Source organism: Cataglyphis hispanica, chromosome 16, assembly GCF_021464435.1.
Source record: "Cataglyphis hispanica isolate Lineage 1 chromosome 16, ULB_Chis1_1.0, whole genome shotgun sequence".
Taxonomy (NCBI): Eukaryota; Metazoa; Arthropoda; class Insecta; order Hymenoptera; family Formicidae; genus Cataglyphis; species Cataglyphis hispanica.
In genome coordinates, this window is record NC_065969.1 from 2,676,311 (window position 1) to 2,694,068 (window position 17,758).

Below are 17,758 nucleotides of genomic sequence, written 5' to 3' on the forward strand. Positions count from 1 at the left end.
AGAAATTCAAATAACCCGATCATTACGCATTCCGCGAGTGCTGTCGAATATTCGCCATCGATCATTTCGTCATCGGCGGATTTTCAAGCGCGAGGGAGATCCGCGTAATAAGATTATAATGATCAAAATTATGATGATTGTCGGTTGTGAAATTCATCCGATTTGTCTAATACCTTCGTCGATCCCGCCGCTAATTATCTCTCCAGCGGTTATCATTCGATTATTCAAACGGGACTTGCATAAGAAAGAGAGAAATACGATAATGGTAGTTACACATATGTAATTGCGTGATCGAGGATCTATTAATATATTTCGTTTTCAAATTTTCATTATTTCAATATTTCATCAATTATATAGTAATTATTATTAATAATATGCATCTCTCTTAATATTTTATATTTTCGTATGGTAATTATCTGATATTACAATGCATTAAGAAAAAGAAAAACAGAAAATTTTTAATTCCGATATATTTCAACTTGGAAAAATTGATTTTATATTATTCTTATTTTAACAAAATTAATTAAATTTTAAATATTTTATTTATTTAATCACTTTTCTATACCTATTTATCTAACTTTGATTCATTTCTTTCAACAAATCTTTTATTTATATTCTGACTCGCCAATAATTAAGCTTTTCATGTGTGAAGAAAGCTGCTTTGATTAGTCATGAATGTTTATACATTAGTCCATTAGCAAATGTACTAGCTTTTTACTAGTGCATGAATGCACGCGAGTAAGGGAACCGGCACGGGGATCGATCGATTCGTACACCAACTATTGAAAATAACTGGTCTTTTCGCATGAAGTATTAGCCGCCGAAACATTAGCGCTCTCATTCGAGCGTTAATTAGCACGTCATCAAACGCGCATTAATTAATGCATAAGTCAGTCGCACAATATGCTATCGACTAATGCTACATTTATGTAATTGCCATTGTCCTATTAATCTTTAAAATAGTTTCATAGAATTTAACACAAAAAATAATCACAAGTCATAAATAGATAAGGTGTAAGTAAATTTTTTAACACTTATTTAATTATTTATATATAATAAATAGAGCGCTTTAACATACATTTTCGAATTTATATACAAATTGATAGAATTTAGCAATCTAGCTAAGCATAATGAACCTTTAGAAAGTAGGAAAATAAATCGCGATTTTAAGTTAAAAAATTATTCGCGCGTTTGCTTGTTTCAATATACTTTATTAATTTTCTCGCGAAACAATTGCCTTTTTATTCTAATTATTATAGTTTTTCTGAAGCATTTTTTGAGGCAGCCTCTATAATAGATTGCTTTTGATTAATCATACATATTTCGGCGCACAAAAGACACACGCGCACACATGTACTTATTATTTAACTACATATATATAACTCTAGACACAGATAACAAGATCATAGACTCGTATCATATACACATATATTTTTCTTTGTTTTTCTTTTTTTTTTTTTTTTGAAAGAAAAATATAAATTTAAATATACAAATTTGAGATTTAAAGAATGGATCTTTTTTAAGACTTTAATAATATTATAATAAGTCTCTCTTTTTCTCTTTCTTTTGTGTTTACAAATTTAGAAAACGCACAATGGATATTTTTCATTTTATATTTTATTTTATATTTTATTTGACCGCGTTTTAAATTCGTGATACGAAAAAAAAGAGAATCACTTTACAGTCGTCATCCCTTTTTTATGCAAAGTTAAAAAAAAAAAAAACTGGTAACTATTGTGCGTGGAATTTTCGATATGATCTACGATATATACCAATCGCATCCTGCAGCATGAGGCGATTGGAAAAGTTTGTTTTGTTCGGAGAACACAAAGAATCCGACTTGGATTTTAATAGAGAACCGGCTTGGGATTACTTCTCGTTTCTGCGCAGGATTCTTGATTGTCCGCCCGAAATTGAATGATCGCGAAAGAAAGCAAAAACGAAATCGAATTATTTCGTCAGATAGTACGATCCGTTCAAGAGGAAATAAATTGTCCTGAGACGTGAAAACAAGACGACAGCTGCCGATGTTAGAACAAACGACGCTCCCTGGACCGTTGAAAATACAATTGAAAGCCACGGTTGTTTGAGATACGCGCGGCTGAGAAAATTACGAAATAACAATCACGAAAATACGGAAAAACATTATTTTTTCCTTCAATGTTGCCGGTTATTATAAAAAAAAATGCGTTAAAACATATTTTATAAAATTATATTAATGTACAATTTATATATTTATATCCTGTAAATAATATGTTAGGACCTATTTTAATATTAAGAGATCGTCTTTCTTATTTCTTCATCATTTCTATATTTGGTACTTTTAGTAGGTTGCGAATCTGTTTGGTTTTCCATCGAGTTCTTATATTTTTAGATCTTTATCCTTGCTGAACATTTAAAGTAAAGCCATCTGATACTGGATTTTATTTTTAAATATCATCAAATCGAATGATTTATTTATGTTCTTATCAAGAGAAAGATTTTATGAATAATATATAAATATTGAAGATGTTGAAGAATTTTGAATATTACGTAAACATTTACAAGTAATAACTATGTGTAATAAATATATAAATATTATAAAATATAATAAATATATAAATATTATAAAATATTATTTATATATCGTATTATATAGTGTTATATATATTTATAATTTCATTATATAAACATTCTCTTAAATCGAGTCAGTGTATTATCATTGATAAGCACTAATTACAATTATAACTATAGGGCAACACTGGCAACAAATCTTAATGAATCAGTTAATAATGGCTGATTTTTAATGAAATTTAAGTACCATAATTTATGAAATATAAAATAGAGGAAAAGAATATGTGAATATTTTCATTAAAGAGCAATAAAATACTCATTAATCTTCGGCGAAATTTTATCACTGTTTTAATCACAATGGTATTTTTACCGATTCATTGTCAGTTTAAGAAAGCATATAGCCATGAAAAAAAAAAAAGGATAAATGTTATCTTAGATTATTAGATTTTTAGATTCTCAGATCAGTGATCTTTAAAACTACTGGCTTCCGGATAAATCCTTACATCTCGGCGAACTAAATTCCTTGAAACTTTCTGTACCGGAGTTGGTGACGTCGTGAATAATCGCTGTTGTTTTATTCGACCTCCAGTACCTGCGGCTATACAAGATGACCCGGCACGATCTGTGCGATAAATAGAAAGGTCACTGGAGAGCTATAAAATCCAAAATTGCATTAAAGTATTAAAGTGTCGAGATCCGATAGCGATTTGTAAAGCAAAATAAGCTGAAAATTGCGGGAGAAAAATATTTATTTATTCAACAAATTTATTTTATTTCGATATAAATATATTTATTTATTTTTTTCAATACTTTGTTAATACATTTGTTTATATGTACACTGTCCCCTTTATGAAGCGAACAGATTTAGCAGAAAAATGTTCTTTGCACACACACACACGCATATATATGTAGGCATAATTATTATTTACTACGTCAATTAATATGAAATCGATACATATTTATTCATTCCCGTTGCGTTTTTAGTGCGTGCAAATATACGTGGCGGATTTATTGAAAAAGTTGCGAGAGGCGATTCTCAGTCTGGGTTCTATATCGTCACGTACAATAACAGCGGCGGTCGATCATCGATCTCTCGGCTTCCTTTCGGCCGTAAAACCTCGCGTAAAGGGAAAATAGCAAACTCGCTCGTATAATTCATGGCGATATAAAACGACCACCACGGGGATATGAAACGATCCCGGATGCATCACGCCACCATTAAAAGGGTAATCTTTAGAGGCGAATCGATGTCGGCGCGACTTTCGCGATTAGAATGTCATTCCGTAGAACTCACTTATTTATTTTTCCTTCGTTCGAAATTTTACTACAGACCTCCATTCGCCACGTGAAATATTTAAAAGAGCATGCTAACGTCACGTGATGATGAAGCTTAACGGACGTGGGTTTGGAAAAGCAAACGGAAAGTCAATGATAAAATTCAGAAATTATTTCGTATCTTCTCGCTTTATTATAAAATAATACTTTACACATTTTCTCTGTTAAGCTTATATTATTAAATGTTGAGAATAAAATGTTCAAAATGAATGTAAACCGCGAAAGAGCTTACATTATATTTATCTTTCGCTTTTTTTTTTTTTTTTGCATATGATATAATTAAGCTCTTAGCTAGGATTTTCGTTAATTATGATACTTCTCTCGCGGAGATACATTATGATAGTCCCAAGGTATTTTAACGATTTTATGTGGACACGTTTTTGCCCGATGATACGCAATAATTAAAGGCCATTCCTACTGGCTCGAGCCATTAAACCGAGAGAGCTTTCGTGGAGATTGAAATGTTTAAATCATGAAATATAGTATGTAATGCCTATTAAGAGATTTTAGTGATATTACGTAACTTTACATTACTAAATACTACGTCTGCTCTAGTTGACCCACAAAATGTGAGCCTGTCTAGATATTAAAGTCATCGGAGAAAATTACGAATAGTATTTCTCTCTTCTCTCTTTTATTTCATATTATAAAATATAAACGCACACGCGCATATAATTTTTCTCTGAACAGAACAAGCTTCAACATTCTCGTTCAATTCTTAAACTTATGCGCGATCACATTTCTCATTTCTTCCGCATGAATATAACATATCGTTTCAGCTCCATTTGTTTCCTTCAAATATTCGACGCGCCAGACAAATGTCGTTTTTACAAGCGCGATAATTGCGTGCGGCGGAGCGTCGATATATTTATTGACAATGCACATCGATTGTCTCGAAAAGATATATGGATACGCTTTTCACAAGACTGTTCGACATTTCACTTATAATCCATGACTTATAATCCTTGCCTGCACGGAATGCAACTCAAGGACGATCAAACTCTTTTAATTATGTATTTGATGAAACCAGCTGACGCGCGATGCAAGATCTAACGCGTAAATTAAATCGGCGAAAGTTTATAACGGAATAGACAAAGGAGGGGATATGGAGTGTTCATTTGAAAAACATAATTGAAACATTACACTTCGTAACGTTTGTCATATTATTGCAGAGACTATGTGTGCATTATAAAATGAAATATGATTGATAAAAGTATCGTTTATAGTGTCGATAAAAACTACATTTTACATGCTTTTATGAGATTTGTAACAATGTAGTAAAACAATATTGTGAACTGCAAATTATATTATACAGTTTAAATTGAGAAACTCCATGTGTGTCGAACTCGCTCTGCGGGTAGTGTGTATAAAATATAGATGAGAGGGAAAAAAATTTATTTACACAAAAAAGTGTACATTGCAATAATTTAATAGAGTTCCAAGGAAAGACAATGTGCAGTGAAATAATATATTCACGATGTAGATATATACAATATTGTAATCGATATACTATATACTTACGACATATTACATATACACGCATATACGAATTTAAAAATCATTATATTTAAAAAAATCGATAAAGATTTTCAGACGACAAAAATTACAAAATTTTATTTATATAAAATTTATTAATTTTATTTATATAGAATGTGAGATTGATTCGATTCTATTGTTGGAGAGCAAAACGATAATTCTCGCTTCAACACGAGAATTAAATTACATTTTCGACAAATGGATTTCTTGGTAGAAACTTCGCACATCTTCTTCCGAAAAGTTTTTGTCCTCCTTCTGAAATCCAGTCACGGATTACATCTTAATAAAAAAGGAGTTCGAGAGCAGTCTTCAATTTTCTATAACTTGTACGAAATTTTTTTTCCTTTATTTCTTTCGTTTGTCGATACTCAGTATTTAGAGAGCAATTTTAATTTGCATTCTAATAATAATTATAAAAATCTAAACAGATATAATTACAAATCCTTACTATATTTTTCATTTAATAATCTTAATAATTGAATTATATTGGATAAATGAGAACGCTGATAACTCTAACGAGTGTAATACAATTAATAAAATAATTGAAGAATTTTACAAAATTTTACATAAATGCAATTTCTTTTTTTTTTTTTTTTTTGTTGCACGATACATATGCATGATTGAAAGCATAAGCAACGATATTGTTATTTATCTTTTCACTTGGGTTTTATCTAATTCCGCGAACAGTTCAGCTGAATAATCATTTCTTTTGTACTCCTCGGCTGCATTTTCGTTCCGATATTGCGAATATCAATGTCGGATTGAATTTGCGAGTTTTCAAAAACTGACTGAAATCGCATACTACTTTGATTTTCGGAAATGCCGAAGTTTGCTGCGAAGGACAAAGGCTCTCGGCAAACGTCTCGTTTGCGGGAACAATGTGGGAGCATAAAGGGAGACTTGAAACTCAATATTGTGCTTGCGCACGGGCACGCGATGTCTCGAATGGGCTCCATCAGAAAATTTCAAGCACTTTCTGCGAAGAAGCCTCGAGTTGTTCAAAGCGGATGCGCGCGTGGAAAATCGACGGGGAATCGATTTCACACAAGCGGGGATGTAACTCCACAAAGGACGCGGGTACTTGACTTGCCTAACTTTTTCCGTTATGGTTTATTGGGACGTGTTATGCCACACACGACACGTTCCGTTTACAATTTTTTTTTTTTTTTTAATAAAAATATATTTTATTTTTAAATAAAGAATATGTTTGAGGGATAACAATGTTGTATCGATTTCTCTCTCTATTTATATTTTATCATTATGGACATATTTGAGAGAGGCTTCGAGCGTAATAATAGAAGAATGCTAATTTTAATAAGTATTAAATATACTTTAGTTATGTTAAATTATTTCGCCAAAGTTTTTAAAAAATGATATTTTTGGTTTCGTCTTTTTAGACAAATTAAAAATGAGCTATTATTATAAGTTTTACTATTTTTTTATTAACTCTAATATATGTCTTCTTTGATATTATTGCGACTATCGGATCGATAGAGTTCCTATTCCTTCAATAACAGTTTAAACTAGTTTCTCCGCGCAGTGAAGAACTTTCTTAGACAATAAACACGTTATTTATTGCAGGCTTAACTTGCGAAAACTTTAAGAATTGTAATTCCATGGACATAGAAGAAAGACGTGTAGAATAATAAAATACATTTACGCACGTGGCGTGATCTGTTTTATATTTTTTTCTTGAAAAAAAAAAAAAAAAGTTTTACAAAATTACCTTGCAACACGAAACTACGATAAGGATTTAGGAAATGACTTTATATGAGGCCTCTATCTCTCCTTCTTATTAAAAAAGTTCTACAACGCGTTTTTGCGTCAGAGAAACTCCCTCTCCGAGATATAAAGATGGGATTAAATCCGAGAGTAACTATCATGTATACTTCGCCTTTTTTTTTTTTTTTTCGTGCCTGCGTTTCATATGCGCGTTCATATTCTCACCCTCTTTTCTCGCTCCCTGTCTCTCCTCTTCCTGGGGCGCGATTGCTCGACCGCCGCCACCGCACAATCCCCGACCATCCTTCCCGACCGTTACCGTCTGGCCACGGTTATTGGCTGCTATATTCGCGGAGGCGACATAAATTATTACTACGTGTTCTCGGATAGTCTTGCTTTTCCACTTTTGCGACGACTGCGAGCAGCTTCGACCGCTTTCACTCGATAAGATAGTATCGAGGGAAAGGTCAACTCCCGAACCATCTAGGTCAAGCTAAATCCTCTTGACTAAGAAGATTTATACATTAATCCCTTTGATCCCGACAGTCTTTTTTTCTACTTGTCAAGTGTTAATTGTCTAATCGTTGTCTAATATTTCGGGGGGCATATTCTCGAAGTCCTATTTTTTAATATGTATATTTATTATACATATGTTAAATATAATAGAGCGAACATATACGAGTATCGGGTGTCACTTCATAAATGTCCAAGCAAATATCTCACAGCTGATTGAAGTGACAAGAAAGTTTAATAAAAGAAATTAGCATAATTTTTAGTTCGCAATAAAGCGCAAAAAATTTTTTTTACTCGTGATTTTTTCAAGTGAAGATATCGTTTTTTTTTTTTTTTTTTAAATAGGACCTTTTATTTTTTATTGCATATTTTTATAGCTCTTTTTGGGAACTTTTTAAAAAGCTATAATAAAGTATTTCTTTTATTAAGTTATTTTATATCTTAATTTGATATATTTTGATGTAAAATATTTTTTTAATAATATTTAGTTTTCGATGATCTTGCCATAATACTTTAGAATATGTAGAATAATAAGATAAATCAATTGGTATAAAAAAATTATTGCTTTTAAGAAAAAATATGTAATTATTTACAATGTATTTTTTTCGGAAAATTATAGACGGACTACATAAATAGCGGCATATTATTACACTTTTTATGACGAAAAAATTCAACTGAATTTTATTAAATTTCTCCTTAAATGTAATAAAAAAATGTGTTCTTAAAAATTAGGGATAATGACTAATGACGGTAATATTGGAGTACCTCATGTATATACATATGTATATGTTAAATTAAATCTCGAATATATAAAACTGGTTCAAAAGTTCCTAAACGTAGGCAGAGCTTTCCGTTAGCCGAGTTTCCGAGCTGCTGCATGCATTATTTCGTCATTTTCACGAGAAAGTGTATACATATGTATATAATTATTCTATAGATTGCCGGCACGTGTTTTTCAATGAAAATTCCAGCGCACCGCGAGGAGAACTTTCTCATGGACAGCCGTTGAAATTGCAAATAAATTTTTATCGCTTCGTGACAATTTGCTGTTCCGGCAAATAGTGTGTTCGTATAAAGCAAAAACCCGTTTCATCGTTTATCGCTCAACCGCTTCCCGCACCTCACCCCTCTTGCTACGTAATAAAAATACTCGAACGGGGAAAACTACTCAAATTAAATTCAGCTCCTTCGAATGTGTGTACATTGCAACACAATTGCTCCCGCGTGTTCAATGTAACCATATAAGAACGAATAAAACACTTGAGAAACAATTTCCAAGCAGATCAAATAAAACTGGACCCTCGAACGTAACACACTGTGAAAATATAATCGAAATGTTTTTCACGAAGGGGGTTTTTCATGAAGGGAAGTTTGAAAACGGACGAAGTAAAAACATAATATTTCTGTAAAATGGTTACTCATAAATTGAGACGATACCGTCATTGGTTTCGTAATTTTTTTTTAATAAAATGTTACTATATCGTTAAAATTTGAACGCAATATTGCAGGTTGCATTTCTGTTAGCGTTATTGATGCGGGACAAGCCAGATAAAAATCTGCGCTCTAAAATCACGTAAGCTATCGATCGTAAGCTATCCACCAACATCTACAGAGGAATGCATACAGTCTTTTCTGAAGTACTCGCGGATTTATTTCTATTTGTCCGCGTAACTTCTCGTTTATTTTCTCTGTTTCAGATATTTTATATATTATTTTTTTGGGACGCTACACAAATTTTAAAATTAATGTGAACAGAGTTCGTTTCTTTAAAGCGCATCATTTGAAAGATTTGAATACAACTATAATATATTTAAAAATAAAAATTATTTTTAATTAAGTCATCTAAATAATATATCTTAAATTAAAATTATATCTCGATCTTTTCTCTTTTGTTGATCGATCGAGTTACTTTTATATATATAATTATTTTCTCGAGCGATACACATTAATACTTACTGCGATGTTTTAACAAATGAAAAAAATATGTCAATAGTTTGCTTCATGTCTTATAAAAGATTTAATACCAATCGAACGTCAAATTTTTTTTGTCAGATTCATTGGAAAAAACATGCGCCGTTTAATTGATACTCGCGAAACGAATTGCGATTCAGCAAAAAGCGATGAAAGCCCGATTCATATCTCTATATATTTTTTGGCCTTTATTGGCGCGTGCGCAGACACCTTTCCAAAAAATAATAAAAATCTTTTTCGCCAAGTTAACGCAATCATCGGCATTTATGTACCTGTACCTCGCATAGCGCGACCATTATTAAAATTTTTCCGAAATACTATTGTCGTTCTATTTAAAGATTCTTAGATCTTTGGATATATCGATGTGTCGCGCTGAAAGGAGAGGAAATGTCGCAGCGATGCCCGCGTTCCTTCAACGTGACAGACAATGCTGAGCTCGGCGTTCTCTGTCGTGAATACGATCGATATGTCATGAACTGTGTAGGCGCGTCGCCTTGTAGCAATGGCATCTTTTCCATCGCGCCATGCCAATGCTGTAATGATATCGCTATTGTACCATAGGGTTGTAATGATATCGCTATTTACTATATAAGGGGAGGCCCGATACGCAGCTTGTTACAAATCTTTCTTCAAAGCTCATCAGTTTCTTGATATAAGGAATTACATCGTATCAAGAGATCCCTTTATATAGGGTGTTTCTAAATAAATACGAAAACTTTTAGGAGATAATTTTTTGTCGTAAATTAAGGGAGGTCTTTCATATAAACATATACTTTTAGTTCTTCTTGAAGAGTTACATTTCTCCAAGGGGGGAAATAAAAATTAAATTTTTATTTATTTCTTTTTTTTTTTTTTTTTTCAAATTTTGGACATGTTAGAAAAATGAAATTTGATGGACATTTTTTACTAGTAGAAAGGATTCTTATTAATATCTTTTTAATTTTCACGTATGGTTATAAGGTTGATGAAACTAATAATCCTTATTCAATTTTTAATAGAATTTTTTTAACGAATCGAAATGTAATCATTTAAAAATATGCGTTAGAAAGTTTGATTTTTTTAGAAACTTTATTTCTTTTATTTTTTTTTCATAAAATTAAGTTTTTTTTTTCAAGAAAAAAAAAATACATTATTATGCATAGCACCGTATTAAATGGCATAGAGTTCGAGTTACTAAAAGTTGAATTTTAGAATAAAAAAGCAAGCAACATAAAATTATAAGTGTAAAAAATGGAACAAATAAAATTATAATAAAAAAGAATCATTTCTTAAAATTTTTTGCACTTATTTAGGAACACTCTGTATATTTTTATATAGAATAAAGGTAATAAATATATTTATAAGAAATAAATTTTTTTTGCTCAAGTATAATAGAGACTTTCAGCGGTATAAGTTTCTTTCAATTTCACTAAATAAACTTATTTGCTTCTCCTTCTCATCTTCTTCTCATTTTATTCTATCTTATTATACGAAAAACGATACTGCTTCTTGGTTTCTCTCTTTTTTTTTCTCTCTACTTTTCTCTGTACATCTAATTAAATGAGATCGCCTAAGTCCCTTTATTACATAGACTATGATTTTCATGTAAAACAAATAAAGTATAATCGTATATCATATTTTCAACGTTAATTGCATTATGTTAACACGAGCCATTAGCTTTTACAACCTGCTTTACAATCTTTGCATTGTATTCACCGTGAAAACTTATTTAAGTAGAGTTTATTTAAAGGTATTGAAATCTCTAAATATTTACATAAAGAATGAAGAGAATGTATTAAATACAATGTAAATGATCTTTCTAAATTATGATGAATGCATAAGAGAGGCATTTAAGCGAATAATTGAAGTACATTTATAGATACATCAAAAAATAATTTTTTCCTGATATCTTTCTCATCTAGCTTTTGATGAAATTTTTATCGTAAAATCGCCCTCATTAATTTATTAGAATCACAAACTACTTATTCTATACTTCGCAGGCCACGAAGTGGCCTAAAAAAAGATCCCTCGGGGCAGAAGATTTTTTGACAGATCTCAAATAATCTCCCATGACGAATATCCATCGATATGCACGTGATGTGTGTGTGATTCTATCGCGGATTTCTTGTCGCGTTTCGTAGTTTTGTAATGCGGATGAAAGCTCACGAAAAGCGCTCGATAACGTAACAATGGATGATGCTTGGGCGAGCAACGTTCGAGAAACGAGAAAGCTCCGATTTTTTTAAAGAGACCTGCTCCGCAGCCTTTTTGTAGCCTAAAGGGAATGCGAGAAAGAATCCTCGTTTAATCGCTACCGATTAGAGCGAGTGTTCTAAACTGTCGTACTGAAGTGTCAAATATGCCAAGTCAAGTATCCGGCATTATCAGTCAGATAAAAATACATATAATGTGTTCCATGTTATAATTTATTAGTATTCGATGCATATGCATTGTAATATTACGATTTCATATTTCGCGAATGTCACACATCTTGGTTTCATATTTTCGAATATAATAATTTATACGCACATGTCCCACACGTACTATGCTCGTACGTGTGGGACATGTGAAATAACCATTTTCCCTCAAACTATAATAAACGTATAATATGACGTACCATTACACGTTAATACAAGGGCAGTTGTCAAATGTCATGGTAATGGCAATACGTACGTTAAACATGTTAGTAATAAAATGAAACTATAAATGCTATCATATATTATTATTAAATATATAAAAGCAACATTTATACAACAGAGCTTTAACAATAGTAAAGTAAGTTTTCAATAAGGAAGTTTTAAGCGTTATTCAAGTGCTTAACTGACAGTTTCTCGAGAGTTTTAGTTCGCGAATTAAATATCGGCACCAAACTTCTTCATGTCGATAACGAATTATTATTGCTATAGCCAAGACGAATGGCTCGAGCGAAATAAATGTCCAAGTTATAAGATTGTCAGAAATGTTGAAATACTCATTTTTCAACGCTCAATATTTCTCGAAGCAATTCAAAGATTATTTTCTTAACTGAAACTATTATCTTTATTTTATTTTTTTATCTTCTATAACATTTAGTCACTGGTCTCAAATATATCGTCTGCGAAAATTGAAGTGATTTTAAAATTTACAGAATATTAAATATCGTTAAAAGTTTAAGAATAAATTTAACAATGAAAATAGAATTGAAAATTTCAAATTTCAAAAATTTAAACTTGCGCAAAATTTCTGCATTTCAAAAATGTTTTATTCTCAAAGGATTTAAGAATTTATAAATATTTTAAAAGTCGAATATCTTGGTATCTAATATCCAGAAGTAGAGTATATGAATCTATCAAGCTAAAGATTCGGAATTAAAAAGAAGAAAAATAATAGTAAAATATAGTGAAATACATGTCATAAACGATAGTAAAATATATGTCAAAAAATCGATAATATACTTTATACAAAGATTGCGTATTTTTTGCCAATATCTTGCAAAATATTGAAAGAAAAATGTTATAAGATACATCTCTTGCATCTTACAAAACGAATGGCGGATATAAAGAATTGCGCAAACACTTTGTAAAAAGATATACAGAAAATGAAGTAAGTGAATCGATCTATCGTAACATACACTGGTAAGAGAATTTTATTTATTTAATTCTGCTCTCTCTCTCTCTCTCTCTTTCTCTCTCTCTCTCTCTCTCTCTCTCTCTAGTTGGTCTTTTAAAAGATGCTTCCTTTCTCCGCTTTCCCCATCCTTGCCCGTCTTTGCCAACTTTAATGGTATATTGGAGCTGACCTGAAATCAAATTGAATATTTTTCTACATCAATAAATCTTTTGGTGTTTTTCTTTTTTTGCCCTTTCCGATTTTCTTTGAACTCTTCCAATCATCAAAAAGTCAGAATTCGAATTTCCATTAATATTTTTATATTATTTAATTTCTATAATTTTTTCAAGATCACACGTTGACACAAATTTAATCAAAATCAAATTTAATTTTCGAAATTCTCACGTATTGTTATATTTATGCAATTTATTAAAATTAAATGAAGAAAAGATTTGCGTCTACAGGCAGCTGTTTTTGTCAGAAAATATTTTAATTATCTGAAATAAAATTCTCTAAAGTAAAGTTGAATTTTTAGATTGTCGAAAGCTAATTTAAATAATTAAAATAAAGTACATCTAACAATCCGAATAACCTCGACTGCCGTTGTCGTAATGGCGGTTAATAAACGTACAGATTTCCTAAACAGGTTTCGGGAGGATCTATGTTAAAAGAGGCACATTACTGTCGGATAAATCAGACCGGGATTTCTCGAGCTTGCTGGCACAGGACAGGGAAGAAATGAGAAGTAAGGGGACGAGAAATGAGCGGGGCAAAAAAGAGAGCACGACTTGGCGTCGTATCAGGTCGGTTTCCCGATTTTTCGCCGATCGAGAATAAACGCGATTCGGTTAAGAAGGCTTTAATTAAGGGCGCCTCCGTCGGGATTGCCTTCGTATAAAACGCGGTTATCTCGGTGAGAAGCTCACTTATTGATTTATTACGAGATAATTTATTTATTGCTAGAGACAAAGATGGGATATACAAATGTATACATGATTATATTTTTATTTTATACTTTTCCGAGCGATATATTTTGTCATATTTTTGCGATATTTTAACTGTGACAACACACACGCCTCCCGGTCATATATCTTTATCTTGCTTTGGGTGTAGCACATGCGGGTCATAAAATGCAGGTGTCCTATAAATATGAATAGTCGAGTTAGATAAAAGATGAACAATTGCGTTAAGTCAAATGTGTATGATACGTACATGAAAAAAGCTGCAATATACCCGCTTTATATCGTAGATAATATTCTCTCATCTCATTCCTATTAACTATAATACTGTATAACAAGACGTGACAGAAACAGCATTTCTTGCGCAAAAAAGCTAATTATATTAATTATATTAAATACATGCAAGAAATATAAACGAGGCGTGTAATTAATTATAATTACCGTAGCTGGCTCATATCAATTTATACTTGATGACTATTATAATTATAATTTAAAAGCGTATGAAGAAATCCATTTATTTTAAGTGGCAACTCTAATTTCTACCGTTAATTATATACGCGGCTTCATTATTCGCAAACCGTCATAATTAATATTTACGAGACTGCGTAAAAATTTCGCGTCTTCGTCGCCATACTGAGTTTCCGTCGTTCTCTAATCTAATCTGATATGAGATGCTGCGCGGCGCGCTGCGGGAATACGTGATGTTGCAGAAATATCTTGGGAAAATAAAGGGGAGGGAAGAAAAAAAAATTTATTCACGACTGCGCGCGAAATATCAGCGGGCTGAAAAGAGTAAGCTGCCGGCTGGCCTGTATTATGCATACACACCGGGTATGTTACATGTGTACATATTATATGAAAGGAGAGCGACGCTACAAACGGCGATTGATTATCATCGTCCCCCGATACGATACAAGGAGGATTGAAAAAATAACGTTTCTCACATTTAAGCGGGGATCATGCTCGATAAAACTCAGCAACTTTCTTCGCACGGGATAGGAAATACGTTGCCGTGACCGGAGGGAAGGAAAGGCGAGTGCAAGTAGCAAGTCGACGGAAAAACAGATACGACGAAGCTCGTTTTCTTTATCTGCTCGGAACTTGGAGACGATTTCTCGCAGCACCTTATCTATCTCTCTCTCTCTCTCTCTCTTTCTTTTGCCATCTCTTGTACATGCACACATATTCATATATACATATACATATATATATATATATATATATATATATATATATATATATATTTATACCCTGTAGTCCCTGATATCTCTTGTACGGTGTGTGCGTGCACATACTGCAGTTGGATAAAGTTACGTGTCTCGGAGTCTCGACTCCTATTGTTAGATCTTTGAATTACCAGAATCTTACTCGGAACCTTACACAGTGGATTTGCGGAGTCTTGGATGTCTAAGTCCTCGGAGATTAACTTCAGGAAATGCTGTCTCAATGAATGGTCGCAGAAGTAGGAATAAGGGAAAGATGGTTTCTTTTGAGAGAATTAATTCAGAAGATAACATTCTGTAAAAGCGAAAGATAGCCTTCCAAGTTTGTTTTGAGAGAAGCATCTCTGCGAGAAATTTTATCAATAATTAATAGTAAATATAATAATAATTAATAATAAATTAAAAAAAATAGTTTCTTTTGAGAGAATTAATTTAGAAGATACTTTCTGTAAAAGCAAAAGATTGCTTTCGAAGTTTGTTTTGAAAAGCATCTCTGCGAGAAATTTTATTAATAATTAATAGTAAATATAATAATAAATTAGATAATTTTGCAAATAATATTTTTATATTTGAACTACATTAATTTTCCGATCTCTGGATAATTAAAATAAATAATTATTATGAAGTTCTTTTAAAAATAATAATGCAATCATTGAAAATCAATGGATAATAAATGATACGAGCAAAGCGTGTGGACAATCGAGATACTGAGACTATTTCAATATTGATAGTGATTAATTTTTGATATAATATGCCGCGTAAATTAATTCTCGATGAATACGATGATGTAATAGCAATGTCAATTAATATATACGTCAATGAGTATTAGTACACATTAATTTCTATGTGTTGAATAAAAAATTAATTAATCAAGTATAGTAATTAGGTGGCCATTATAGCCATAGGGATCCTTTAATGAAATTTCGGCAAGGAATAGACTCGACCTATTTAATGGTTCCTCTGTTCCAGGATTCCACACCTATACATTGAACGAAAGCGTGCACACGGAAAGGGAGGAGGACGAAATCCTGACAGTGAAATACGAGGATGGCAGGTGGTCGAAACCGTATTACGACTGCGGAGGTGGTAATATCTGGATGCTGACCTATACGGTACCCTTCTTCGGATACGTCAACGACACCTATTTCTTCAAGTAAGTGCAGATCCTTTTCCGCCCGCCCTCTCCCTCCCTCCCCGCACCACCCCTCGCCCTCCTTCCTCCCTTGCGTCGTTAAGCACACGACTTACTTAATTACCTTTGCCGATGAATCATGAAGACGTCATGATTTTTTATATCTCGTACATTTGCATTTTCATTATTTATTCAATCCTTCCAATAATATTCGATCTAATATTCATGAGAGTGTAAATATACGACATATACGATATCATAATAAATGTAATGAATAATTTCAAATTTCCATCAATGGAAGGAGACTGTACTGTCGGCTCTATTGTCGAAATGGTACGGTGATCCATCAATCTCTAGTCTTTTTATGTAAAAACAAATGGGACATAAAGGAATTTGCGAGAGCGCTGCATAATTTAAATGCCATTCATCATTATAAACGCATTACCACTCGCGAATTAAGAAAACTTTTGTCGTGCTATCATTTTCGTTTCGAGATTTGAATCTAAGGGCCTTTGAACGGAAAAATCCTCCACTGTGTACGTATAAGAATCCTAGAATAGAAACTTCAAAGAATTCCGAAGGTCTGAAAATCCAACTATCAAAGCGTTCGAGAAAATTGGAGAAAATTCTAGAGTAAGTATTTTCACTGAATCGTATTTTACATGAAAATGTAAGGCCAGATTCCTTTATTAGCAATTTTTTTTTGCAGCTCGAGATAAAAAAGATTAATACAATTTGCAGGATTCATTTAACAGTACAAACTCTTAAATTATATAATTTTATAATAAAGGAAATAATTAATTATAATAATGGTAATTAACATTTTCCTTCTCTAATTCGATAATGTGAGAATTTCTTGTTCGAATTTTTTTTTTTTTTTTTTCTTACGGAGTAGTTACGTTTAGCTTAATTATTAAAGTATCGCAATTCTTTCGATTGTTATTGCTTTTCTCGTACCATTTGTAGCCGTCCGTTCTAAAGGTCCAATGTCAATTTGACCGTAATTGTGACGTAAATTTGATCAGCAGATTAGCGCCGTCTGCGTAATGAAACACTAGTATCGTAGATACAAAAAGAGAAAAAACAAAGATCGTATATATCTACATGGTGAATTTTTTAATGACGCTGTTAATTTAAGAATCGGATAATATTCAGTTACATTGTTCGATGCTCCACTTTACCGCAAAAATTACAATGATATCATTTTCCAAGCGCGCTTTATAATGGCGAGTGTCTTTTTCGTTAAC

The 17,758-nt window shown here is 32.0% G+C and overlaps 1 protein-coding gene across 1 annotated transcript in view; it reads left to right on the top strand.

Annotated features, from left to right (window-relative positions):
• Positions 1-17,758, top strand: part of LOC126855443 (probable G-protein coupled receptor 158) — an 80,402-nt gene that overhangs the window by 8,696 nt on the left and 53,948 nt on the right. The window contains exon 3 of the mRNA XM_050603091.1: positions 16,349-16,532. Within this exon, the coding sequence (XP_050459048.1) occupies positions 16,349-16,532 (184 nt within the window). The remainder of the gene's footprint in view (positions 1-16,348; positions 16,533-17,758) is intronic.